The following is a 27,489-nucleotide window of genomic DNA, read 5'->3' on the forward strand; positions in this document are numbered from 1 at the left end:
AGAATGGCAGCAATGAATGAATCATTCTAAGATTTCAGAAGCAGATACCCAAGTTTCTCTTCTCTCTACGTGATGTCTGGTTGAGTCTCTAAGCCACAAACAAGTGGAACACTTGATCTTTTCTCAGACCTGGAGGAAGGTAGTTACTTCTGTTTCTTCTAAAGCACCGGCTCAGCTGATACGGGTAGTTACTTCCTGCTTTCATATTCAGCAACAGGAAAAGGGAATAGGTAGGAAAGACCACACAGCCACTGGCCTCCAGGTCATCATTGGCAAGATCATGTCCCTCTTCTAGCATTTCCTTTACTTTTCATGAAGGAAGGCTATTGGACAAAATAAGGAGTTCATTCTAGCTATGACCTTAGTCGGATTCTCTCCTCTTCAATGTCTGCCTAAGAGATCTTCTACATGAACTTGTCCTTTCTGGCTTATGTTCTCTACTATCCTCACCACCGCCTCCTGACGGCCCTAGGACAACCAGCTGCTTCTCACTCTAGGGCTCACTTCTTACTCCTACCTTTGCCCAGGTTCCCCAAATGCTGTTTTGCCCCAGGCCTCTGTGCTGATGATGTCTTAGTCTTGAAGACCGCCTCCTCCATCTGCCCAACCCATATTCAGGCCACATCCTAGGTGGCCTGCTTTGCTCCCAGGTAAGGGTCTCTACATTGTAAATAAGAAACTGTTTGCAACCATCTACTTATCTGTATGTTTTCAGTATTAGACTGCAATGTTCTTTTTTGTTTATTTGACTGTAAAGTCTTAGAGCTTGGGATGGGGGAAGGGGGGGCGGAGGGTGATGGTCAGTGCTTGGCACATGGTAGACTCATAGATTATTCTACATGACATGAGAGGGGAGAGAGAACTGGAAGTACTTTAATAAGCTTGGACAACAATTCTGAAGTGAAAGCCTGCTGCTGAGTAAGGATGCTTGAGGGAAGAGGTATGGCTGAGTGTGGGTGGGTGGGAATGTCTGTGACCTTTCTCATTGCCTGAGAAGTAGAAATCAAGACTACATAAAAATCAGAAGCAGCTAGTGAGGAAGATAGACAGTTCAAATGGCTGCACTTACATACATAGGACTCTGCTTCCACACTGTGGCTAGAAATACATGCAAAGGACAGGAGAAGGAACAGTTCCTTCCTCATGGTCAGAGGCTCCTATTTACTCAAAGTGTCCAGCCTAGCTGTTTACCCTCCACACACACACACACACACACACACACACACACACACAGACACACACACAGACACACACACACACACACAGACCTTATAGGCTATGTTTGTGCCTCTACTCATATTCACCTATCAAAATCCACCAGTGACTGAAGGCCTGACTCAAATACCTACTCCTCCATTAGGCTGTCCTCTCCCCCTCAAAGGCAGTAGGTAATTTCATCACCTGTTGGTTTGGGCTTTGAAGCCTGGGCCACTGGGTTTTAAACACTGGGTTTCCAGTTACTATGGGATTTGGATCCTCCTTTGGGGTTTGGACTTTCCCTGCTCTCCTCTGCCACTCTAACAGACACATCTGGTGCCTTCATTTATTTTTCTGTCTCTACCACAGGTGATGAGGCTGGAGGCACACAGGGCGATATCTTTTTATGCCAAGAGTCTAGGGCACATGAAGTACCTTCTATCTTATGGACTTAATCTATACTTAACCCCTCTGACCTTCTAGCCTCACCTCAATGGAGAACAGAAACAAGCAACTTGGCAGAATTGCAAATAAATTGTGTCAACCACTATATGAAAGGAATTCTTGAGAGTCTGGAAAAAAACACACAGTCCATTCCTTACATATATTATACATATGTACTTACATTGTAAATAGGAAACTGTTTGCAACCATCTACTTATCTGTCTGTTTTCAGTATTAGGCAAAACTGTGTCTCTGTGAGCTAGGCCCCTGCTGGTCTGCTCTTACCCTTAGTACCTAGCAAAGGCCTGCCACAGAGTAGGGCCTGGCAATCCATGCCCACCTCATCTCCTCTGTGCTCATGCTGGTTCAAGGGAGCTTTTCACACATTAATACTACTCACTAGGATCTCTGGCTCTCCAGGTAACTTATTTCCTATCTCTGGCTCTCCAGGTAATTTATTTCCTAACATCCTCAGTCAGAGGTCTGTTGGGAACAGCCACCTCTCCTGAGGGCACTGCAGAAGGTACCTGGTACCTGAGCTTCAGGAAGGGTGATAAGAAAACCAGTCAAAGGCACATTTTGAAAGGGTTGCCAGCAAAGTCACTTCACCTTGCTGTACCTTAGCTTTCCTACTTGAAAAGAAGGGCTACCAAGAGCCACTGTAAAAACTGCCACTGTCTCCAGAATTGCCCAGAACACAGGCAGTCACAAGACAGAGACTCAGAAAATGTCAGATGAATAAAGAAATGAACCAGTTAATAAAGCACAGTGTCCAATCTTGTAGAATCAGAAAGAAAAGAAAAGAAGAGAAAAAAAAAGATGGTTTCTTTGGGGAGAAGAGGGAAGGCCTCCAGTGGTTTTAATTTAAGAATGAGGGGGAATCACTTCATTGCAAATTTTAGTCGGCTCCACTCCCAATGTTGGCAATTTACATCTCATTATAACAAATGCTTCAGATTGCTGTTTTGCTTTTAAAATTTTCTAAGGCATTGTTCTCCCTCAAACACATGTGACCAAATTAGCCACAATAATAAGCACTTGCGTTAAGAGAAAACATTGTAAGATCTGGGGGAGATATTTTAGGTAACAAAAGAATTTTTTTTCACTTTGTGGAAAAAGTAGGAATAAAAAAGAAAGGCCTTTTGATCCACTTGCATTCTGGTATTGACACACACTTGAGGTTTATTTTGGGGAAAATACACCTTCCAGGGAGAGAAACCTTTCAGCTGAGTAAAGGGGAAGCTTTTAAAGAATATGAAAGGCAGAGCTTGTCTTTCCCTTCAATCATTCATGAGCCTGTTCAGCGTACAATTTCTGACTGTTCACCAAGACCTGGGCTCTCTAAGAGACACTGGGATTCAGGAAAAAATAGAGTACCTGTATGTCCTACTTCTGGAGAAGTTCAGATTTGAACATATAGGACATTCTTACAACAAATGCAAATGACTGTAATCTGATGGGTGGTGATGGATCCAGTGGGAGAAAAACATAAATCTTGGTTCTGTTAGATCTTTTACCCCTGTAAGTTCTAGTGACTTCTCCTATAAAATGGGCATCATGGCATGGAGTCAGATGCTTTATGTTGGTTGACAAAACAAAGAGATAAAGTTATAATATTCTCCAATCTTGTTTTATATTAAATTGATTAATATAGTTCTTTCTGAAAGGCTTTCCAAAATGTTACTATTTCTGTGACTTTCATGAGGTTTAGAAATCACTCTTCAAAGCATAAATATTTTTGGATATTAATACATCTGATTTCTTTTGAAAGTAAAGTATATGTGTGTGTGTGTGTGTGTGTGTGTGTGTGCGTATGTAAAGTCCTTCCTTCCTTCCTTCCTTCCTCCCTCCCTCTGTCCCTCCTTTCTTCCTTTCCTTTCCTTTCTCTTTTCTTTTTTCTTTTCTTTGGCCTCATGCTTGCTTGACTTTGCTTGCTTGGCTTTGCTTTCTTGGCTAGGGCTCTACCACTTGAACCACATGATCACTCTGGCATTTTTCTGGTTATTTTGAAGACAGAATCTCTGAGACTTTTCTGCTCAGGCTGGCTTTGAACTTCAGTCTTCAGGATCTCATAGGATGACAGATATGAGCCATCAGTGCCTACTGGATTGTGTGTGTCTGTGTGTCTGTGTGTTTGTGTGTGTGCGCGCACGCATGTGTATGTCAGTACTATGGCTTGACTTCAGGGTCTGGGCACTGTCCCTTAGTTTTTTCCATTCAAAACTGGCACTCTACCACTTTAACCACAGCTCTAATTCTGGCTTTTTATTTGCTACTTGGAGATAAGAGCCTCACAGACTTTCCTGTTTAGACTGGCTCAGATCTTAGCTTCCTGATTGCAAGTGTGAGCCACTGGCACCTGGCTATGATAGGTCATTAAAAAGGATTGAATCCTTCTCTGTAAAGTTCCTAGAGGTTTTCTATGATAGATATAATTCTAGTTTCTTCATAAATGCAATGTGAATCAAATAAAAATCCTTAAGTGTAGACAGAACACCTACTGTGGCATAGTGGCATTTTAGATTTAGCAGAATAAAGATAATTCTGCTTTGTTGAAAAGAACCTGAACATAGAAACAGTAAAGTAACAATGAAGGTGATACAGGGCCCTAGAAAGAAATGAGGAAATAACCTAGATTAGGAGAGGTGGATTGAAGTAGGGAGATCTACCTCGTAGACCTTACCATACCTCATGGAATTCCTAGACAACTTCCAGGGGCTATTGTAGCTATGTATATCCAACTTAGCTCTGATGAGGGCAGTGTCATATTTGGTCTTATTCCTTCAGTGAGAATCTACTATTTACCTACTAAGTGCCAGTCCTGGGCTAGGTGGTCTCAAATGATTCAAAGCCCAGCAGCAGGAAGATACAGCTGACAGATTGTCATTACTCCAAGGATCAGGATGAAGACTTTGGAACAGAAGCAAAGAGGTTACTATACTGGAGATCAAGAAGGCTACAGAAGCATGGTCACAAATCTGTGCTTGAGCCAGAGGATAGGCCAGGGCCTGTTGGGTGTGAGGTCCTAGTGTGGGTGGGGTAGTTATCTTCATACAGAGAAGCAAATGGTAGGAATCACAGGGCCCCTGACTAGCCACAATGTGAACAGTGTGACAATCTTCACAGGAAGACAGAGAGAGAGAGAGACAGAGACAGAGACAGAGACAGACAGAGACAGAAAGACAGACAGACAGAGACAGAGACAGAGAGACAGAGAGAGAGGAAGGAAGGGAAAAAGGAAGGGAGGAAGAGAGGGAGAGAAATCCATGCTGGAAGGCACAGAAGGCTGAGCTCTTAATGGAGCTCTAATAAGTGAGTGAACTTGGGGCTGTGAGTGGCAGCTTTAGGTCCTCATCCCAGTGCTTTCTATGAATAAAAGTTGAACAGAAACAGAAGTTATTCTAACTTGGTAGCCTCCATAGTAGGACTACTTCCTCAGGGGTTCTGACCCAGAGCAGCTGAGCAGGAATGGACTTCAGAGAGCTGCAGAAGGGATGGTAGAAGCAGACCTAGATCCATCATCTGGGAGGAGGATGTCAATTTTCTCCCTACTTTGAGGATTTGTAAATGTCTGTTTCTACGATATATTTAAAAGGTCAAGTGACTAACACCTGCTGAATATCTTCTTTGTTAAATATCTTAAAAGTCTCTCTTTGTTTCTTCCTTTTTTTTATCTCTTTAGTGTTTTCTGCTCCATTTTTCACATTCGCTTAATATGTCTCTGATTAGTACATGAGTACCAAAGAGAAGACAAATGGCCACTCTTGTTCACTGCTGTGTCCTCAGCATCTAGAACAATGTCCCAGCACATCTTAGATGCTCATTAAATAAGTGAGTGAGAGAAGTTAATCCACAAAGCAGTCCAGCAAAATTGGTCTCATTATCTCTGTAGAGGCTCAGTGAAGGCATTTTGCCAAAAGTCACACAGTGACAAGTACTCAGCAAAGATTTCTTCCTCCCACATCTTGCCCCACCTCAGCTAACTGTGCTTTGCAGAGCTGTCATGAGCCTTTTACCTAAGATTTACTCTGTGGGACCCTGACCTTCCTAGAGGGTCTGTGAGGAACTCCACAGTGGAGAAGGGGGTGGGGGTGTGGAGATCTCATCAAAACTCATCTCACCTCGGGAGCTTTGAGCCCATTCCCTGGCCAGTGGCTGGCCAGGCATGTCTGGGTTGGTTCTTCACCGGCGGATGCCCTGGCAGCATCCAAAGGCAAGGTGTGCACAGGACAGGATGGGTTTGCCCTGCTAGAGAAGCAATGTATTCAATGCATGTGAAATTGCCTCTGTTCATAGGCCAGAAACAGCTGGGTTGCAGGCTGTAATGGGAGGAAGTGGCGCTGGTGGTACAAGGATTGCCCTCAGCTTCCTAAAAGGCTGTATGGGCAACAGTGAGCACCAGAGGTCAGAATATCCAAGGATCACCAGAATTCAGCCATGTGACTGATGCCTCCTCAACAAAGTAGTTCAGGCTCTTGGCCTTTGGCTGGTGTTTCCTTGAGGCCATGGACCTTCCCGTAGGGACCATAGGGAATTCATCTTGGCTCAGTGGTTGTGGATCGATTTGACTAGGCCAGAGGGAAATAGAAATTTGGGACTGGGGACTATACCCCAGGTTATTCCAATGTGTATGTGTGTGTGCGCGGGGCGGGGAGCTGTGTACAGGGCCCTGTGAACCACCTGCTCCTGTTTACCTCTGTAGCCTCACCTCTCTCTCAGCACTCCTTCACTGTGCAGTTCAGCCAAACTATGTCCAGTTCCCTGAATAAGCCAGCATCTCTTACAAAACGCTTAATCTTTGCCCAGACTCCTATTGTCAGAGATAGCATTTTCATCCTCATTAATAGTATAAATACAACTCAATTCCTGAATTTGTGGTCTTGTTCAGTCATCTCCAGCACCCTCACTCCAGCTATGGGGTTCTCTTCTTTATTTTCTCCCAAAATGATGGGATCGGGGCAAAGTAAGACTCATAGTGCAGGCCAGTTGTTGATAAGATTTCTGTTTTTCTAAGACTATGACAGGTTCTTATCTATGTCACCCTTTTTGCCCAGCAAAGGGACTGGGACAGAAGAACATTCCCCTATGGTCAGATCTGTACTCTAAGGGGATGGGAATGCTGGAAGGCAGGCAGTAAGCTCTCATCTCCAAGGGATTTTACAGGATGTCAGGTGATCGGTTGGCAGGGAAGTTATAGGGGTCTTCTTTTCCTGAGCAGAAGGCAGGGCTAAGTGAATAAACTCTGTCTTGAGAATGACCTCCTCCCAAACTCAAATAGTTCCCTGATTCAGCAAGGAGGGTGTGGCCAGCCACTGGGGCCCTTGCTCAATCCTGGTGACTAGAACAATTCTATTCATCCATGTTAACAGAACATCAACTGCCACTGATTTATGATGATCATATTCAGATTATATATGGCACAGGCACAGACATGTACTTTCCCCTCTCTAAGCTTCACTTTCCCAACCTACAATGAGAGTTAAAGGTTAGATTGGGTTTTCATTAGAAATAATTTCTATGAAAACTCGAAGAATTTTCTGGTTGGTATCGTGAGGTCATTCAGCCTGGAAAGGAAGAAACTATGAAGAAATAGTGGATGTTTCAATTAAGCAAAAAACATCCATCTGACAGATCAAGGGTCTTACAGCCCATAACCCATTGTGATATATGGAGGAAATCTAATGGTGAGGCAGGCAGAGGAGGGGACAATGTTGCAAAATGCTCCCTGAACCAGAGAAAAGCAAGACAGGCCTTGGCCTGAAGCCCGTTTGTACCATTTCCTGGGTGTGCAGCCTCAGGCAAGTTACCTAATCTCTTTGAGCCTGTTTCCTCAACTGATGAGCCTATCTACTACTGAGATGATTTCACGTATCAAAAGTTCTTAGTGTCTGGCCCTAGGCAGATATTTAAACAGGCCAGCCAGTTGCCTATGATGAACCCTTTCCCACTTGCATTTCCTGTCAAATCCAGCAGAAAACAACCCTGTAATAAGGTAATATAGATGGCAAATCCCAGAAATTCCTTTGGATGTTCTAGCTATTTTAATAGTTTAACAGAGACGTGCCTCATCTGCATCTTCAATGTCCCCAGGAAAATAAGACTCTAGAGAAAAAGGCAAAGGAGGATCCTAAAATATTTGGAACTCTGAAAGTGACTTTAAAAATAATCTGGTATGAACTGTGACTAATTCTAATTTGGCAAACTGTGCGTGACAGTCCTTCAAAGCAGAAGATGATCAGTATCTTTCAGATAAAGATCAGTATCTTTCTCACTACTCAATCTCTTCTTGGCATTCAAGTGTAGAGGATATAGGACCCAGTAGGTTTTGGAATTGCTCTATCTAACTGTATTAAAAAGGCAAACTGAGATCTCTGGGCCTTATCTCTACACTGGGGATATGAACACCTTACTGGTTGATGTCTCCTGCCAATCCTCCTCAGCCATTTCTGAGAGCCCAATTCTTTAAGTGTTCCTGCTCATTGATGAGAATGAACTGAAGGCTGAAAAGAAATGGCAAAACACTTTAAGATAAACAGACCTCAGAAGGAGGCAAAGAAGAAATTGAGCTATAACTGGTGATGCCTGATATGAATAGATAGGGTCAAAAGGAATTATCAAGAAATGAAAGTGGCTCAAATAGTATAATTCTTTTTTTTGGGGGGGGGGGATCAGGTACCTGGGTGCTGTCCCTCAGCTCTTCAGCTCAAGGCTAGCGCTCTACCACTTGAGCCACAGTGCCACTTCTGGCTTTTTTCTTTTTGCTTATATGGTGCTGAGGAATTGAACCCAGGGCCTCATGCATGCAAGGCAAGCGCTCTACCACTGAGCCACCTTCCCAGCCCTCAAATAGTATAATTCTTTAGAAAGACTAAGTCAAAGCCCAACAAAATAAGTACCAGGAAATGGGTAGTTGCAAGGGGGTTTGGTGATAAGGGGAGATGGTGTGATGAATGAAGCAGGGAAAGGGGGGAGAATGAAGTCAAGAAGTAATTTCATGTACTGCAAAATTCAGAAAAATAAGGGAAGAGATAGGACATAGATATAAATGTTGAAGGGATGACACAGATCAAGGTGCATTATATACAAAAGCTGCTTTGTTAACTGGCAAAAGAAAATTCAATATCCTAGAGAATTAAGAAAAGTGAGGGAAAGAAGTGGGTTGGGAAGGGTGTTGAAAGGGGTGACATTGATCAAGACACATTGCATTTATAAATTGTTTTGTTGCAATGGCTACTCCTTTGTACATCTAAAGATAATAAAAATATTTTTTAAAAAGAACTGGAGATGCAAAGGTAGAAAATTGAGACAGGAAAGATGGAGAACTCTAAAAACCACAGAGCAGACACAATTGTAAACTAGACTACTCTCATATGATTTCTGAGGACTTACAAGATAAAGTAGGAAATTTCCAGGAGTCTTTAGGGATTAAGCAAAGATTAAGATGAGCCAATCACACGTATATACGGCAAGCATTACAGATACATCCTCAAATGACTCTACGTGGCACTATGGGACCTACTGAACAGATGGGCCAGCCACTAGGCACCCATGTTTACTGCATTTGCTGATTTAATCCTCTTCAGAATGGTAGAACTATAACAGTTAGTACCATCATTGACTCTGCTTACAGAGGAAAACTAAGACATTGAAAGCAAAGACAGCTGCCTAAGGTAACTAAATTAGAACATGGAAAAGCCAAAGTTCAAAATCCCAGTATTTTAACCTCTGGGTCCATGCAGACTCTCCTGCCTAATGTGGTGAGCTTTAAAGATACCCAGTTTACAGAAGAGAAAACACTCAGAATAGATAAATCATTTGGTTAAAAGTACACAGGTAATGAATGAATAGAGTTGAGATTCAAACTCAAATAATATTTATTGCCAAAGACCAGATTGATTCCAGTACAGAGAGAAATCAACAGGCAGCATTTGGCTGACATTAGCTGCCTTTTCGAAGGCGCCAGCAGAGACCTGGGTTTAAAGAAGCCAGCATGGACCACAAAGGATTTTAAAAGATCAAAGCTGGTATTTTAACAGACCTTGGACAGAACACAAGGCATAAGTAAGGGTTACAGGGGTGTTAACAATTCAGCTCTGAAGAGCCAGGACAGATATGCAGGCCACAACGGCTTTCTCCCTCAAACATTTCAAACAGCTTATGATCTAGCCAACAGGGACATTATCTCTTTTTTTCACACTATCTTCTCTCAAATGGAGATAATAATCCCTACCTGGCCTTGCAATGAGGCTGCTGGAATAGTCCAATGAGATAAAAATGTCAAGGTGCTTTGCATCCTATCAAATACCAAGCACATGCAAATTACTGTTATTATTCTTATTATCTATGCCTTTTCTGGTCAGAATCCATCATTTCTTTCTACATTCCTTGACAAAGTACACACAACATCTATAATCACCTGCCCCCTTTCGGAAATTACAGTGCTGATTTTATTCTGCCTGGTGTCAAGCTGTGTCCAGGCTTATGCCTCCATTAGACCTGTGTGCATCCTCAATGCAAGGATTATGCCTACTCCTCTCCAATCCTCACAGAGCTTCTTAGAGCTTTACTTGAAGTTATGTTACCTGACTCTCAGCAAAATGAATGACACTAGCTAAAGTGTATTTGGTTTTCGGCAACAACAAACAAAGATGAGCATGATTCCTAAGCTTTGGTCTTTGCTTGCTATGCACAGGGAATGTGGTGGCTGAGGCGACAGTAAGACCCTGTATTATTCACAGTTGCCTTACCTCCCCTACCCTCCTAGTTTAAAATACTTTAATCCACTAGCTTGTGAATATTTTTATTTTTTGAGGATTCTTTCTTACTTATTTCTACATTTCTAGTATCTAACCCCATCTTGACACAAAACATAATCTCAGAGAATGAAGGAAAATACAAATATAAAAATAAGTCTTCAATTGTAAATCTGAATATGATCATGCTTTCAGCATCCCTGTCATTTGCCCTTCCCCCATTTTGCCATTACTGGGGCTTGAACTCAGGGTCTGGGCACTATCCCTTAACTTTTTTCCACTCAAGGCTGCTGCTCTACCAATTGAGCCACAGATCCACTTCTAGTTTTGGTGATTAATTGGAGATAACAATCTCACAGTCTTTCTTCTCTTGGCTGGCTTTGAACTGTGACCCTCAGATCTCAGCCTCCTGAATAGCTAAAATGATAGGCATGTGCCACTGGTACCCAGATGGCATTTGCTTCTTTGGGAAAGGTGGACAAGAAAAGGAAAAAAAGAAAGAGGACAAGTATTTATTGAACATTTATACTACTATACTGGTCATAAGGCTAAATTCTACTTATGCTTCTCCATTGGATTTTGATACTGTCCCAAGTCCTAAGCTTGTTTCTGTCCCACCATAAAGGACTGTTTCCAGCTGAGATCATCAGAAAGGAAGCTTCTGTCTTACAAAGATAGGAGTTTTTGAAGGGCTGTGGATTCACCCCTTCATTGGTGAAAAGCCTAAGGGTTAATTTAAAAATGACCAGGTGGTGTAGAGGTTCTGAGAAAAGCGCAGTGGGTTGAAGGAGCCTCTGGAAAGAACTGGTGATACTTTCTGGGCTTGTCTTTTCACTAGCAGAATGAAGGAAAAGACATGGTCCTCTCTAGGTTCTTTCATAGCTCTGGGACTTCATGTTGTAGGAAATCTTTCCTGATAAATATGTTTTATAATATTAAAGAGATAACTTTTGTCACAAGGATGAGTAAATGCACATATGAAGATATAAGCCATCCAGAGAAGACTCTTCCACACTCCCCTTCTTCTGTGTATCCATTTCAACTCTTGGGAGCTGGGGGTGCTGCTCTCTGTGTTTCTGGGCTTTTCTTCCAGCCCCATCCTATCACATATAGGAAGGAGTCCACTATCTCAAGTCAGCAAAGATTCTTCAATGCTAGAGTTCTTTTTAACAACCGAGCATATCCTGATATGGTTTCTGAATCTACTTGTGAATGATCTAGAACCCAAGTTGAACAAAGGACCTAGAGTTTGGCCCCTTGGTAAAAGGGTAGGTGAGGCCTCTTAGCAGAATGGTCAAGCCAGGCAGAAGGAGGGGCAAGTCATCAAATCGAACCCACGCTAGATGGGGCACCATGAAGGGCATGTAGAGTCAGGAGTTGGACAGGGTCTCTTACTTTTTGGCTGTTTTTTTTTTTTTGACCTTTTTCTTAGTGGTGTCTGTGGATCAGAAGCTATTATCCTAGTAGGTTGTCCCAGACTCCCTAGCAGACAGCACCATCTGGAAATGCTAGTCCTTTTCTTATAATTTTGTATCCTGCTTCTTTTTTGTTGTTGTTGTTTTATTTTTATGCCAGTACTTGGGGGTTTTAAACCCAGGGCCTCACATTCTCCATAGCTTATTTGCTCAAGGCTGGCACTCTACCACTCAAGCCACACTCACACTTTCAGTTAATTGGAGATAACAGTCCCTTGGATTTGTCTGCCTGGGCTGGCTTCAAACCAAGATCCTCAGATCTCAGACTCCTGAGTAGACAGGATTATAAGTGTAAGCCACTGGAACATGGCTACCTTGTATTTTAATCACATATTTCTTTACCCCATTTCTACCTTTTGTCTGTTTCTAATGCCTTTATTTTATATTTTCTATTGCCCTAAATTTCTGGGCTTAGAAAGTATGTAAAAAATGTTTGTTGAGAGAAGCAATAAACACACACACACACACACACACACACACACACACACACACACACACACCTCCTTTAATCTTCTATAATTAAAGAAGATACTGAGGGGCAGAGATGTTAGTTAACTACCCAGGGACATTTATTGGTTGAGGGAATTAGCTGAACTAGACATTGCCTTTGCTTATCTAGCAGTAATTGAGCACCAACAGAGCTAGGCACCACTAAGCTGTGTGCTATAAAGCTATAAAGGGGACACTGTATAGATGAGAGCACCAAGGATCAGGGTAGGCTGGCTGCCTGGGCTGCTTCTCCTCCTCCCATGCTTACTCCTTCTGGCTTTAGGCCTTTTCCTTTAGGAACCTTTACCTCGCTGATGCCCAGACATGGTAGGTATCCTTCCTCTGTCCTCTATCCTTCCTATAATTTTCTATGTTTTTGTCCTATGTGGCATTTATTTATGCATTATGCTGTCTTTGGTTGTTTCCGCCAGTCTCTGAGCTCTTCAAGGGCAAAGGGCAAAGGATATTTTCCAAATCTATTGAACTCTCAGCACTGGGCAAAATGCCTGGTCCACAGGAGGAGACTAGTAAGTATCTGTGACAGAACAGAGGGAAGGGGAAGGAAGAAATAAAGACTTCCAAAGTCATAGAATCAGAGTAGGGGAACTGGGATTTTAATCCAGGACTGCTTGGTTTCAAAGGTCACTCTTTCCATTAAAATACACAACCTCCTCTTATACACTTTTACCACGAAGACTCTTGTGGGTTTGTCTTAGAACTTAACACATTTCCATTCCCCAATTAATATGATTTAAATTTATAGGCTTTAGGGTGTCACAGGTCAGGGACAATAAGCATATGACTTCCAGGATGCCTACTGCCTGGAGAGCACAAGCCTCTGCAACCTGGTGGGAGCTCCATATGTGGCTGTGGCTTGGATCCATCATACTGTGAAGACAACAGTGACACAGATGAGAGAAGAGCTAGCTACTGGCCCCACAATGGCTTTTGAGGCGCGTGAGCTTGAAAAGCCTAGAAAAGTCAAGGATATATGCCTTTGTCCTATGGCTAGGACCAAGTTTGTCTTAAGTGTATCAAGATGAAAAGAGGGGTACACTGATACAAAATGCAGTGTCTTATGTTCTAAGAACAGGAGTGGTTTCTGGAGTTTCCTCTCAGCTCTTAACATGCAAAGCAGGTAGCTCTGAAGTGATGGTATAGAGAGGTTCTATGGGGAGTGTGCTCCTCTCGCCAAGGAGATTTTCAAAAGGTACAATATGCTCAGTACAGTGAAAATAAAAATTAGTCATTTGAAGATTGAGAACATTTTTTTTCTCTCCCTGAAAATTTCTGTTCTCTCCCTATTCTTCACCCTCACTCTAACACCAACCTAGCTTTAAAATTTTTTTAGTCATGGTTTCTCTTTGAAGTTTTATCTCAATAGAGAACTTCAATAACTTTTGAAGTTACAAAGCACATGTAAACTTTAGTGTCCCTGTGAACCTAGACAGACAAGACAAACTTGGAAGGCAAGGTTGAGGAGTGGGAAAATTACCAGGCCATGAACCAGGTGATGTGTAAGATGCATGGATGTCTGCCTCACTTCTGCAGTGACTCTGATAAGCCTCACTCTAGTGCCCCCTCTCCACAACATGGGCCAGAAAAGGCCTCTCTGCTGACTCCTTGAGATCTATTAAGACACTACCTAAGAAACACACTTTAAAAAGAAACAAACCGCTCTTGCAAATGTAAAAAGCAGAATTATTATCTAAGAGGAAGAGAGCTTTGCACATAAATACATGATCTGTATTAACAGATTAAATATATTATCTATATTAACAGTACTGGAATTTGCACATAGGGACTTGTAGTAGCTAGGTTCGCATTCTGTTGTTGAGTAGTATTCCATTTGTGATTCCAGCTCATTATTTTTAGGACAAGGATCACAGTATATCCCTGGACTGTTCTACTTTTATGGTTCTTATAGTTGCCCAGGATCATAGGTGCATGCCACTGCTTCCAGCTTCCCTCTTCTAGAATCTTGTGGGTCTTTCTGCCCACGTAGTCCTAGAACCACAATCCCCCCATTCTCTTAAAAGAAATAGTCTATTGGAGAAAGAACCTGTGTTCTAGTTCAGATTATTCTAATTTTCAAGTAAAACTCTCTGATGCAGGGTTAATTATTGTCCTGAAAGCCACAAAGGCTGTGAACTTGTGGGAAGTGATTTCCTCAGTTCTGGCTGGGGTCTGCCTTTCACAAGACATGGTAATTATGTTCTTCAGGAGCTTTTCTGACTTTGCATCCTGTTTTCAAGGCTGTTTTGTCTTTCAGATTTCCTCTCACTCCCATTTCTAAACTACTTTGGATGAGAAAACCTAAAAGCCTAGTTAGTTAAAAATCAGGCTGAGAAGCGTGTAAAAACTTTAAAAATTCTTCTATGAACAAACTAAGGGAATTTTTATCTGTCTTGACTGTAGTCTTCCTGAGTGACGTGCCTTCTAGCTTACAAGCTTCCATTTACTTATTTGTTTACTTGTATTTATTTCGTTATCTACTTACTAACTTACCTTTGCAGTCCTGAGTGAAGCTTGCTTCACATATGTCAGGTGAGCATTCTTCCATTGAGTTACAGCACCCCTCCCTCTGCATCTGAAATCTTGGAGGGGAGAGGGGCAGCACTAGGGACTGGACTCAGGGTCTAAGGGTCTCATGCTTGCTATGTCAGTGCTTTACCACTTGAGCCTCAATCCTAGTTCCCTGAAAGCTTTCTGAATACTTCCCATGTCTTTCCTTCTGCTGGGTCCCAGCTTCCCAGGCTGGTAGTTTTCAAGGCCTTCCATCATCTGCAATGTCCTCAGCATGCTCCAGGTGTCTCTCCATACTCTCAATGCTGCACTTGCCCTCTGCTTTGAAAGCGGAAAACTGCCCAGCTTTCACAGCCCTGATCCTTCCCAAGGTTTGCTTTCTGCACATAGGGCTGTCTACACTCGGTCCTCTCAATCAATCATTTTAAAGGCATCTTTGCTGTGGTATTTCTCATTTTCTGGCCTACAGTAATTCACATTTTCAGGATTATGTCCAGTTCTCTTTACTGACCTGAGATCTCTTTGGAGAGGAACTCTAAACTCCCCAGGTATTGTCCCTTGCTGAATGAATGCAAAGATGAGCAGAAATAAATATCTGGTCTCTGGGTCCTATTTCCCAAGGTGCCCACTGCAATGTGCCCTGTGTGTCATTCATGAGCTCCTGTCAGATTCCCTGAAAGAGGACAGCAGCTCTTCTGTGGGGGTACATCTCCACCTTTCCCTGGACTCCAGGGCACCTCTTGCCAGCCTCTTCCCCACCCCTCTCAGAAGGGGAGCTCCATGGAGCCTCGCTACCAGTAGGATGGCTGATGGCCTGCTTGGGGCACTCACCGCTGCCAAGTCGCAGGAGCAGCACATCCTGGAGCCTCCGGTTGAGGTCGCGGAGCTCCTTCATCTCAGACACCAGTGCCCCGTATTCCTTGAGCTTCTTGGCCTGTTGCACCAGCTGCCTCCGAGTCCGCTCCAGCTCCTGCTGGAGGTGTCTCATCTCTTCCTGCTGCTGCTGGTAGTTGCGTAACAGCTCCTCATACAGAGCCCGGGGCACCACAGCGTCCTCCAGACTGTCCATGTCCTCGGTGCCTGGTGAGGCCTCCACGAAGACCTCTTCGGGACAACTGTTGTGGCCTAGGCTCAAGCCGTTCTGCTTCTCTAGCCGGGCCACCACTGCCTCGATGCTCTTGTGCGCCACGTCGCTCGGCTTCCGCCCTTCAGGTCTCTGTGTAGGACAACGAGAATCAGTTCAGGCAAGGGCAGCTGGGACTTTCTTGGTCTGCAGCTCAATACTTCCCCAGACAATCCTAGAATCACAGAACCACAGAACATGAGTGCTTGGAGAAACCTGCACAGACACTTAGCAAAAGCCCCTTTGGACAATGACCCACCCTTCCAATTTCCTCAGCCCCCACCCCCAAAATGCCTGGACAGCCCCTTTAATTATATGGGGGGGGAGGGCAGGGGAAGGTCCCAATATGTATTTGTTGAAAATATGGAAGAAACTAGGCCAGCCCAAGCCATGGATGGAAATGGGGGTGGGTCGCACTGTAAGTATTTCAAACATATTTTTTAAAAGGTGTTCCAACATGTAACTTTTTATAGAATGTTTTAGGTGGAATGTTAAAAATCCTAATCTACTCTACTCCAATGCAGTAAATGTGTCTTATTTTCTCTCATTCTCCACTCCCTTCTCACTCAGAACTGGCACTTAGCAGGAGCTTGATGAATGTTTATTCAATTGGAAACTTCAAAGAATGCTACTGGAAGGCATTTTCAGTTTGAAAGGTTCTTTTACAGGTGAGGAAACTGAGACCAGGGAGGGGAAGGACTATATTTGGGAGCATGGGGAGAGTTGCATTCCAGACAGACCAGAAACTGGAAGCAAACACCTAGCACATGGCTCCTAACCCCAGCCTCTCAGTCAGCAAAACATACATAGAAAGAAAATTTATTTAGAAGAGAATTAACACAGGATTAGGGCTTTGAGGGTCTGAGGAAATTCCATCTCAAGTAGACAAAGCTTCCATTAAAGGCAGTGTGAGTTCCAGGAAACTAAATTTTTCACCCAGGTCTGGAGGGATAGGAGCTCAGCTGAGGGTACTAATGAAAGGTGGACACAAGATTCTGTACATTAACTATGTCAAGTTAAGCCTAATTTGACTGCTTAACTAAACTGTGGGACTTTAAAGGAAAACAAAGCAAAACAGAATTCTAAGATTAAGTAAGGTAACAAACTCCTATGTTGTTCTATCTGCTGCGTTAGTCTTCTAGTGTAGCTGGATTTATCAACTCCACTGTAATAATCTCCAAGAAATCCGTCTCTATCACTATATTACAAGAATGCTGGGCACAAGAACATCTGGCTAATTTCCATGACTCTAAGGGCTAGTACTGGACCAGGTCCTAGGCAGGAATGCAACAAATGCTGTATATTAAGTTCAAATGTATCTTCTGGCCTATGCCTTCTAAATATCTTTGACCTGTGTCTCAAATCAGATCAGAGTCAAGGTAGAAGTCATCCATCTTTTTCTTCATTTTTTTCCTTCCTCTGGGATATCCATTGCACACGCACACACACACACACACACACACACACACACACACACACACACACACACACGCTAACACACTGAACAATATTTCCAGCAGATTCTCAAAGTAAGGGGTGGAAGAGACCAAATGGGGCAGACAGCAAGGAAACACAACCTCATTTAAAAATTTCCATCTAACCCAGGGTTCCACAAATGCTCTCTGTGTACCTTGTTTATATCTCTTCCTAATGAGTTTACTCTTGCAACTTGGGACAATCTGATGGTGACTGGCTCTAAACAGCTTTCCAAGATCAACAGCTGCTGAACCATCATTCATGGAACTCAGCAGTGACCTCTCCAGAGCTGTGAGCTAGTGACATGCACACTATTATAAATGCCCAGCATAGACTGCAAACAGGACTGTGCTTGGTGGCACAACATAAATGAGGGCTTCCTGGAAAAGTGTGCCAGCAAGGCAATTACATGCTTGCTGTCCCAACCCTCCTCCACCCTGGAAAAAAAAATCATGGCCACTGACACCAGCGGACATTTACGTATGAAAGGGGGGCAGGTTGGAATTATTCAGCTATGAGAAATATGAAAAATCTCTCACATACATCCAAGAAAAGCAAAGATTTTTGTTACCTTGATGTGTCTAAGCTGTAAGTCTTCTTCCCCGTAATCTTTAACCTCCCCATCTTCTTCTATGTGACTGAGAGAAAGTTTTGGAATTTTTATTTTCTTCTGCATCACACTGTTTTCAAGGTCAGATTTGTCTTCTAAAATGCATATCAAGAGAACAAAAGTTGTTTATGGATCAAAATGCTCAGTAAGCCCCAAACCTAAGTTCTAGAAAATGACTGAGGCCAGACCAGTTAAGAAGGAAATGCAAATAAATTCAAGGCCTGTACTGTCCTATATGCAGGGATCCCAAAAGCCACAGCACAGGTCTGTATCTAAGATCAAGGATGTGTGCCAAAAGCATAGCTACATGAAGAGTTGAGATAGCATCCAATCAATCTGCTTAGGGCTTTCTCAAATCTGTTTTAAAGGGGAGCCTCTTATGGATTTCCAGAATCTTGGAACTTCAGTGGCCCCTAGACTTACCATGTAGTCCGAAGTTAACTGGCACATGAATCCTTCAATAACAAAGACATTCGCTAAGCCAACCAGGAAAACACAGTAGGTTTCTGGCAGTTAAGGTACCAGCAGGTACAAGGAAAGGGTTCTGGAAGGGCATGGAACTCTCTAACAGCTGGATGAAAGACAGACTGAGGAAAGGCAGCTACAGGCAGACTAATGAGTAATGTTTATTGTCTTCTTGATAGTATCAAGAAGTTGATGACAAAGTTGGGTGGACTTCGGTGAGAGACTGATCCAACTCTCTCATTTCACAGATGAGGAAATTTAAATCTAGAGGAGGAGAGGGGCAAGGCATGAATTTGAGGAAGAGCCAGGAGTAGAAAACAGGCCTCTGGCACATGGCCCACTGCTTCTGTGTGCTCACAACATATACTAAAGTGTGCTAAAACTGTGAAGTGCTATACAAACACAAGGGGATATTATTTCTCCTTACTTTCTCATTGTTCAAACTCAACCTCAGAGAATTTAAGGATTTTATTTTGCTTCTGCAAAGACTTAAAAATGCACTTCCCAGATGTCTCACTAGATATATCAAAAGCAAAAGTTCAAATGAGAAGTCTCCAGAGAGAGAAATGTGAACCCACTCTGGATCTGGCCCCTCATGGTAATATAGTTTGTGTTCTGAGATTGAAATGAGACTTTGGGAATTCCTATTCCTTATATATCTGTTTCTTATATGTAGATTCCCACCATATATTTTCCATGCATTTTCTAACATGTTGGCCAATGTGTGGTGTGGCATGTAGCCCAAACTGATTAAACCCAGTCTCTAAGCATTTTTTTTTTTGTCTGTTGGTCATGGGGCTTGAACTCTGGGCCTGGGCATTGTCCCTCAGCTCTTCAGCTCTACCACTTGAGCTACAGCACCACTTCCGGTTTTCCTTGTGGTTTATTGGAGATAAGAGTTTCACGGACTTTCCTGCCTGGGCTGGCTTTGAACCGTGATCCTCAGATCTCAGCCTCCTGAGTTAGGGTTACAGGTATGAGCCACTGGCATCCAGCTCCCAAGCATCTTTCTTATGTGTGAGTATATGAGCGTATGTGTTTGTTTATGTCTGTGCAGGTACATGTGCATGCATGCAAACTCATGTTAAACTTGCTCTTATATCTCTTCTAGGCCACAACTTGCTAGTAAAGCTGAAAAAAGAAGGCTTATGAATGAATGTACTAAATGCTGTCTTTCTGGCTATTCAAAGGGGGAGACTCTGATATAGACTCTGGTATCAAAAAGGCCAGAGTATGACCCTGGGCTCTTCCATAACAGGGAGAGCTGAAGGGAACAAGTCTCTAATCTTGCAGTGCCCAAGATTCTCCTCTGTAGCAAAAGTTCTGAGGATGGGAGCATTAAATCATACGATTCGCCAAACTATGCCCAGCACACTGGGCACTCCATGAATGGCACATGCGTGGTATTATCAATAGTCCTGAACCATCTGTTTCCCAAAGTATAAGGTAAATAAAGATTTAATTTAAAATTGGAGTAACTTAGGCAGGGTATGGAGTATAAAAGAAATGCCCAGAAGAAAAGAAGAGGTCTGAATTATCAACCCCTCACTGATGAAAAGGCCCTTCCCATTGACCAGAGGCAAACTCCTTGGATTCTGTTTCCACAAAAATGATTTGTTCTTGTTCTCTTTATGCCTGTAAAAGACATCTGATGAGTTAGGCACGAACAACAGTGGAGACTTGGGTATTTCTAAAAGAGTAATAGCTTCACTCCTACAAACCACTGTTGACCCTAATATTAAAAAGCTGCTAAATTGTAAAGGTCTAAAAAAGTACTTTAGATCGATTTATCCTAGGATAAGGTATGTACACATATGTGGAGAAAGAGGGAGAAGAAGAAGGATGGAGAGGGATGAAAGGAGGAAAGAAAAATGGAGAGAGAGAGAGAGAGGGAGGGAGGGAGGGAGAGAGAGGGGAGAAAAAGAGAGAGAGGGAGAGAGAAAAGAAGGAGAGAGACAGAGAGAGAGTGAGAGAGAGATAGAGACACCAAGACAGATGATAAGAGTGCTATTTGGACTTCTGATGTGTTTTGAGATCAAAGCTCTTTAGTTGATCTTCAGTTTGACAAGTTTCAGGGCAAATATAGCAATGGCATGTTATGCTTTGCATCGCTGGACTGAAATTGTCCAGTTTGGCTTGTGTTGGTGTGAAATATAAAGAGCGAGGGAGAAGGTAAGTACTATTTGAATGGAAAAATATCCTCAGATGATCTCATTCAAAAGGCAGATGGCACAATGAAGTTCCATATGGGAAGTTCTATACCTTTACCTCTGCAGCAATTAGACCCAGAGACACAGGAGAATCAGAAGAGACAACAGAGCTCCCATCCTGAAGAGCTCACTACTACACAGTGTCTCAGAGGTCAGTATAGGAAACAAGAACCATAATTATGTAGCCCAGGTCCAGAGCTTCTTTCCTATGTGTCAGCCTAACATTTACTAGGAATTTACACTCTTCAATGTTGATTCTGTGACCTGGAGACACAGACACATGAACACCCAGATTGGGGTGCATGATTTAAAAAAACAACAACAACAAAAAGCCATGAATAGATAACTAACCCAAGATGTTCAATACTGAGCTGGATCTGGAGGAGTAACTGCTAGAGGATTTCAGGAGCAAAAGAGATCACTTCAGGGTTTTCAGTTAACCATTTACTTCAGTGGAACCATGGAAGGTTTAGAGAGGACAGGGCATTTGATTCAGACTCTCTACTTGCTGGACAATCTCAGGTAAGATACTTTACTCCTTAAAGTATTGCTACTCACATTACCAGAATGCTGTGAAGATGATCAGTGTGTATGTAAAGAACTTGACCAGAATGAATGATACGTGAAATGCTGGTACACATTAGAGGACAACCACTTAAATATAGTGAGAAGGTGGACCACACAGAGTGGGGGAAAACAGAATACATAAGGGGAAATTGGGAAAATACACTGATTAATAAAAGATGAGGAGTTACATATAGGCAAGAAGAAAGATGAGATGGTTGGGGCTAGAGAACAAGTAGCCTTGACTGCCAAGGTAGGCAAACTGAGGTTAAGTGTCCCACTGTAGAAAGAGCTATGAGTCAGACAACCTGGATTCCACATCCAGTTCTACCGCTCTGTAGCTAGCTGTGAGAAGTCTGTCCAGCTGTTATCTCCTTGCATATTGTTTTTCTCCTTCTGTAGAAATGAAAATATAACACTAATCTCAGGTGGGCATCAAGACACCTCAGTAAATGTGCTTTGAAAACAACAGAGCCTTGGGCAGACAACAGCAACAACAACAACAGTGAATGACAGAGTTCAGTACGTATTTCTTGCTTGCATCTGGAGGTAGAAACCTGACTAGCTGCCTGGTTTGGAGTAGCTTGACTCTAAGGAGTCCATTCTTGACTGGATGACAGATGATGGTAGTCATACACAGGTTCCATGTTCTTCCATCAACCAGTAATGCTCTCCTCCTTCCTGCTGTCCACACTGTACATATTTTCTTTATTGTATATTATCTTACTACACTACAACTATCTCCTTAGACATAGCTTCCACAGGAGTATGCGTTACCTTACATGAAGCCATGTCATTGGGTCTAGCCAAAGTAAACATACAAAAAGATGCTCAAGATCATCAGTTAATAGGGAAATGGGGATACAAACTAAATAGGATGCCATTTTATATTCAGGATGTCTACAATTAGAAAAAAACAGAGAGGAGGAAACAACAAGGACTAGACTAGAGATAATGTGGAGGAACGAGAATCCTTATACACGCCTGGTGGGAATGCAAAATGGGGCAGCCACTGTGGAAAATAGTTTGGCAATTGCTCAAAAATTCCCAGGTGAAAACTCAAGAAAAGTGAAAACGTATTATCACAGAGAAATCTGTACATGAATGTTTCTGGTAAAATAGCCAAAGGTAGAAATTACACCAATGGTGATCAACTTATACATGAATGAACCAAGTGTGGCATATATATATATTTATTATATATATATATATATATATATATAATATATATATGTATAATATTCAGTCATTAAAAAGAAATTACACTAATTCATGCCACAGCATGGATGAATCTTGAAAATATTGTATTAAGTCAAGTACAAAAGTCATACATTTATGATTCCATTTGCTGTATCCTTCAGAATAGGTCAATCCATGTAGATGGAAAGTAGAGTATATACTGCTAAGGAGGAAGGGGAAGTGGCTTTTTTAGTGGGTTAGAGGGATTTCTCTTTGGATTATGAATGTGTTTTGGAACTAGATAGTGGTGATGGTTGCAGACATTATAAATATAATGAGAAGTACTGAATTGTAAAAAACTTTCAAATGATTAAGATGGTGAATTATATACTGTATTAAAAATACTTCAATTTAAATATAGGATTCTATGCATGGAATGTCTGCTACCCTTAAGATACCACTATAAAGCTCTTCAGGTACACCTCACAACAACCCTGAGATAATAGGCTTAGTATTCATAATCCTGCATGTATTATTAGTCCAATGTTTTTTTTTTCAAAAAAGATCAAAAGAATCTCAAAGAAATAGAATCCCCTTCCTAAAGTTACCCAACAGGAAAGAGACAGAGGCAGGATTTGATGTAGACCTTTGCCTCTTAGCTAAGCAACATCTCCTCCCAACACACGCGTGGAACATGGTAGAGCCAGGATGAGTCATTCATAGCTGAATATATGAGTGAATAAAGGCTTTAGATAGAGACATTCACATTCTCTATCTCAGACCCAGTAAACTCCCACTTTCCTGCAAGACACTGCCTTCAAGGAGTCTCGAGAAAGTTGCAATCATCACCAGGCATATCAGAAAGAGGTGGCAGCAAGACTTGAAGGCTTGTTTATATTCTCTGAAAAGGTAGGCTGAGCACAAACCTTAGATATCACAGGAATAAGTTCAAGAAAGGGAAGCAGACAGTACTTCCAACTATATGCTACCTGACCTGGGTTCTGGCTGCCTTGACAATTGACTAAGAATATCTTAAAACCCCTTGGAGAGCTAGCCATCTTCTGGCTCTATCCTAGTGCTCCCCAGTCTCCTCCCTGGTCTCATGTTTCCTGGATGAGGGTTCTGGAAACCCCGTCACTCATCCTTTTCTGCTGGCAGTGAATATTTCCTGAGCCCATTTTGATTTGAGCACTATGCTAAGTGATCCTTGGGTTTTGGATCCAAACAATCCAGAATGTGCCAAGAATCCTAAACAGGATGCAAAATCTGACTTCCTGACAGATACTGACTCGCATACAGTAAACATCTGGTCTATAAGCCTTCTTCACGCTGCTCCTAAGTGGAAGATAGATGCCTCACATCTATATCTAATCCATGGAAGATAACTTAACACTCAATGTCCTCACAAAAAGTGGAAGAAATGGCTGGGAGAGCGAGGCTTAATATCTAATAAAAACAGCCCAGGTTTTTGAATCAGATGGCCCTGGTTTGGAATTTTTTTTTGCTGCAAATTACTGTGGAAGGGAATTTAGGCAAATTATTTAGCCTGCCTGAGTCTTAGATTCATTATCAATGAAGTGGGAATAAAGAAATGTTTTCCAAAGAGACAGTGCATGCAAAGTATCAAACATTGGGCTTTCCTTGTCATGTTGTAGCAGCTGGTTAGGCTGTATCACCCTTGTGGGTGATGTGTTTGGTTTCTGTCCCATGGTTAAGCGAACCACTTACAGGTATCTGACACAGACTGAGACATGATGAAAGAGCTGTTTTAGGAAGATTCATGTGGCAGTGACAAGCAAGATGGATGGGGTATGAGGGTGAGACTCAACATAAGGTGACAAGCAGCTATAACTCTTGGCCAGTTACATTAATGAAGGTGAGTGGTGGTGTGGATGATCTAAGACAGAAAATATATCTCGTGGCATTTTAATGTGCCTTTGGAATACATTTCTGGCTTTGACTTCTAGGAAACCACACAGTAAACCGGCAGTTGACTAGGAAGGATAGCAAGAGCTCTCTGGTCAACCTGCCTGTACAACTGCTCCAACCTTAAAGCCAGTTAATTGCTTTTAATATTCACAGAAAGAAATGTGTAGTCTCTGAAAGGGCACCTTCACTATCCTGATTTTATGATTCTGTGGCCTCCAGGACAAGGAAAACCACTAAGAACTTGAGCATCAGCCCACCTCCTCCTTTTTATGACTATGACATCAGCTAACTGATTTATCTCTTCAACAAATCCCAGGCAAACACATATGATGTGCCAAGCTCTGTGCCAAATTACAAACACCACAACATTTAATCACCATATTACATCTACTGAAGTAGGAACTGAGACTTAAAAGAGTGAGGTGGTTTTGCTAAGACATAAATAGCAGAGCCAGAATTTCAGATCAAGTCTGTTTTAATACTAAAGCTCTGTTCCTCTCCCCTAATGATCCAACAGGCACAGGAAAAAAATCATCAATCTGCTGTAACCTTCTCAACTGAACTAAAAAGGCACATGTAAAATGGTGAGCATATTGATATAACTTCCAAAGTACTTGTCTCTCTCTCCCACAACCTTGCCTGCAGCCTAGGAGAATGCTGTGGTAAATCTCAAGCTGGGCTAAACTCTATATAACCCAGTCAATGCTGGACAAATGCACTACAGGGCTACTAAACTCTAATCCTCAGGTAGAGTAATAAAGCCACAAAGAACTATCTTGTAAAAAACTTGGGAAAAGTTACCCCTCAAAAATATAGCCGAACCTGGTATTTGTTATTAACCGGAAATGGAAAGGGGCATAGTAAAAAGCAAATAGTATTTTAGAAGAAATGGGCAAGTAAATAGGAAATCTCATCCAGGTCTATCTTCAAAAATGAAGCATAGTTGAAAGAAGAGAAAGGCTATCTTGACTTCTATGTCACATATAATCAAGCTAGATATTTAAAATAGTCCAGTGTCAGAAAACTTAGTTTGGTGTGGGTTTGTTAGCCAGGATGAAGTCTAGATTCTGAAAGGCTAAATGTAAAATGTTTAACAAAGGTTTTTGCTTTGTTTTACAAATATCTATATGCAAGTTTAAACCTTTTCATCTTAATAAAAATCCTGTGAAGTCCCATGTTTGCATTAAAAACAGATACACCACAGAAAAGACAAGCACACTGCATTCTCAGCCCTATGGTGTTTATTTTTATAAAATCCAAGGCAGAAAAACCTCTCAAGTTTCAGGGATTCTATCCAGCTAAGACAATGGAACGAAGGGCACCCTGTTGTGGCAGGACCTAGCGGAAAGAAATCAGGAGGCACTAGATTGAGGCCTGGCTTTCTCACTGACTTGCTAGGTAAACAGCTCTCTCTTGGTTTTGTGTGTGTGTGTGTGTGTGTGTGTGTGTGTGTGTGTGAAACATGGGAACTACACTGGAAATTCTCAAATTCTTCCAGCTGTGTCTGCTGAAATCAGGAGGCACTAGATTGAGGCCTGGCTTTCTCACTGACTTGCTAGGTAAACAGCTCTCTCGTGTGTGTGTGTGTGTGTGTGTGTGTGTGTGTGTGTGTGTGTGTGTGTGTGTGTGTGTGTGTGTGTGTGTGTGTGTGTGTGTGTGTGTGTGTGTGTGTGTGTGTGTGTGTGTGTGTGTGTGTGTGTGAACTAAACTGGAAATTCTCAAATTCTTCCAGCTGTGTCTGCTGGCCAACCACAGGGACTTCCAGGTCTCTTTCTTATCTACCCAGTGCAAGGTAAGAACAGATGATCTCTGAAATTTATCCAGGTGAACACATTTGAAAAAAATGCTCTACTGAGGCCATCTCAATAGGCAGGGAGGTTTGGAAGGTCTCCTTGCTCTCACTCTCTTTACCTTGCTGACGCTGGCACAGGGCTGGGGTACAAATTGTCTATTAATCTCATTGTGTTTCACTAGGACTACTGTTAATCAAAGGCCCCAGCATGAGGTGAGACAGAAAGAACATGGAGGAAATGGAAGATTTCCATAGTTAGGTCAAACCCCAGGAGGATTTAAAACACACAGATTAAATTTTAAACTTGCCAGTTCATTACATGTGCTTATGCTTCTTGAGATTCCTTTCCACAGGATGGTACCCACAACTAAGTGAGTTTTTCTTCAACTATTAGCTCAACATAGTTTCTAAAAGCTGTCCATATTTAAAAAGGCCATACCAGGTGACTTTCATATTACATACATATTACCTGGATTTAAAAAAATGCAAAGGGCAAGTAAGTGATTACTATCATCTGTGTTTTAAATGATTACCTGGATCTTAAAGGAGTGGAGTAATAACCCATCATGACACAATTTATACGGAACAGGGTTATAATTTGAACCCAGACTGATTTCAAAGCCCATCTGTTTTGAGATATGGCCCATTTCTTCCACTTCACTAAAGAAAGTGATCCAGAAGTTATGTAACCACATTCCCCCATTATACAAGGATCACTCTAAAATATCCCTGACATGCTCACCATCTTGTGGGACAAGGTGCTCAGCCTCATGCTGGAAACTTTTGCTATTATTTCTCTACTCAATCTGCTAGTATGTCCCTTTTTATTCTACTCTAGTTTATTAGGTAGGAGAGTAACTAACTCTACTTTCTAGACCTCAAAGAACAAGTCTGATCCTTCTTTTGTGTTATAAACCTCAGAAATAAAAAAGTACCAAAAGACCATTCTGTACAAAATTTCTTTCCTTGTATACATTAAACTATCTTGTCCTATGCTGTACCAATGGGCTCAGGGGAAAAGGTAGTTGCTGTGTAGTTCATTGCAAATGTAGTTTAAAGCAAGTCTCCTGGTTATCCCTTGGTTCTCAGCCTAGCTCTGGCCATGATTTCCTAGCCATGTTTTATGGGCTTTTTTGCCCTGAAAAGCTAGTGGGTCCAAAATGGGATCTTGAGCTTGGTGTGCTCTTCTGAACTCTGGGCATATACTCATTTGCTCTCTGGGCATACCCACTGAGGCATTGATCAGCTCTGATACTC

General features: G+C 42.2%; 2 protein-coding genes across 3 annotated transcripts in view; both read right to left on the bottom strand.

Moving 5' to 3' along the window:
* The window catches only part of Agbl4 (AGBL carboxypeptidase 4), a 1,043,215-nt gene that overhangs the window by 201,771 nt on the left and 813,955 nt on the right, over positions 1–27,489 (bottom strand). The gene's annotated exons all lie outside the window — the stretch shown is intronic.
* The window catches only part of Bend5 (BEN domain containing 5), a 50,882-nt gene that overhangs the window by 16,564 nt on the left and 6,829 nt on the right, over positions 1–27,489 (bottom strand). The window contains exons 2-3 of one of the 2 annotated variants that reach the window (XM_042679066.1): positions 18,055–18,188; positions 15,716–16,100 (exon numbers count right to left, since the gene is read on the bottom strand). In XM_042679066.1, the coding sequence (XP_042535000.1) occupies positions 15,716–16,100; positions 18,055–18,188 (519 nt within the window). Of the gene's footprint in view, positions 1–15,715; positions 16,183–18,054; positions 18,189–27,489 lie in introns of those variants that run through there. The other variant, XM_042679074.1, reaches the window with a different exon arrangement.

This window comes from Dipodomys spectabilis, unplaced genomic scaffold (genome assembly GCF_019054845.1).
Source record: "Dipodomys spectabilis isolate Male_0828 unplaced genomic scaffold, ASM1905484v1 ptg000002l, whole genome shotgun sequence".
Lineage (NCBI taxonomy): Eukaryota > Metazoa > Chordata > Mammalia > Rodentia > Heteromyidae > Dipodomys > Dipodomys spectabilis.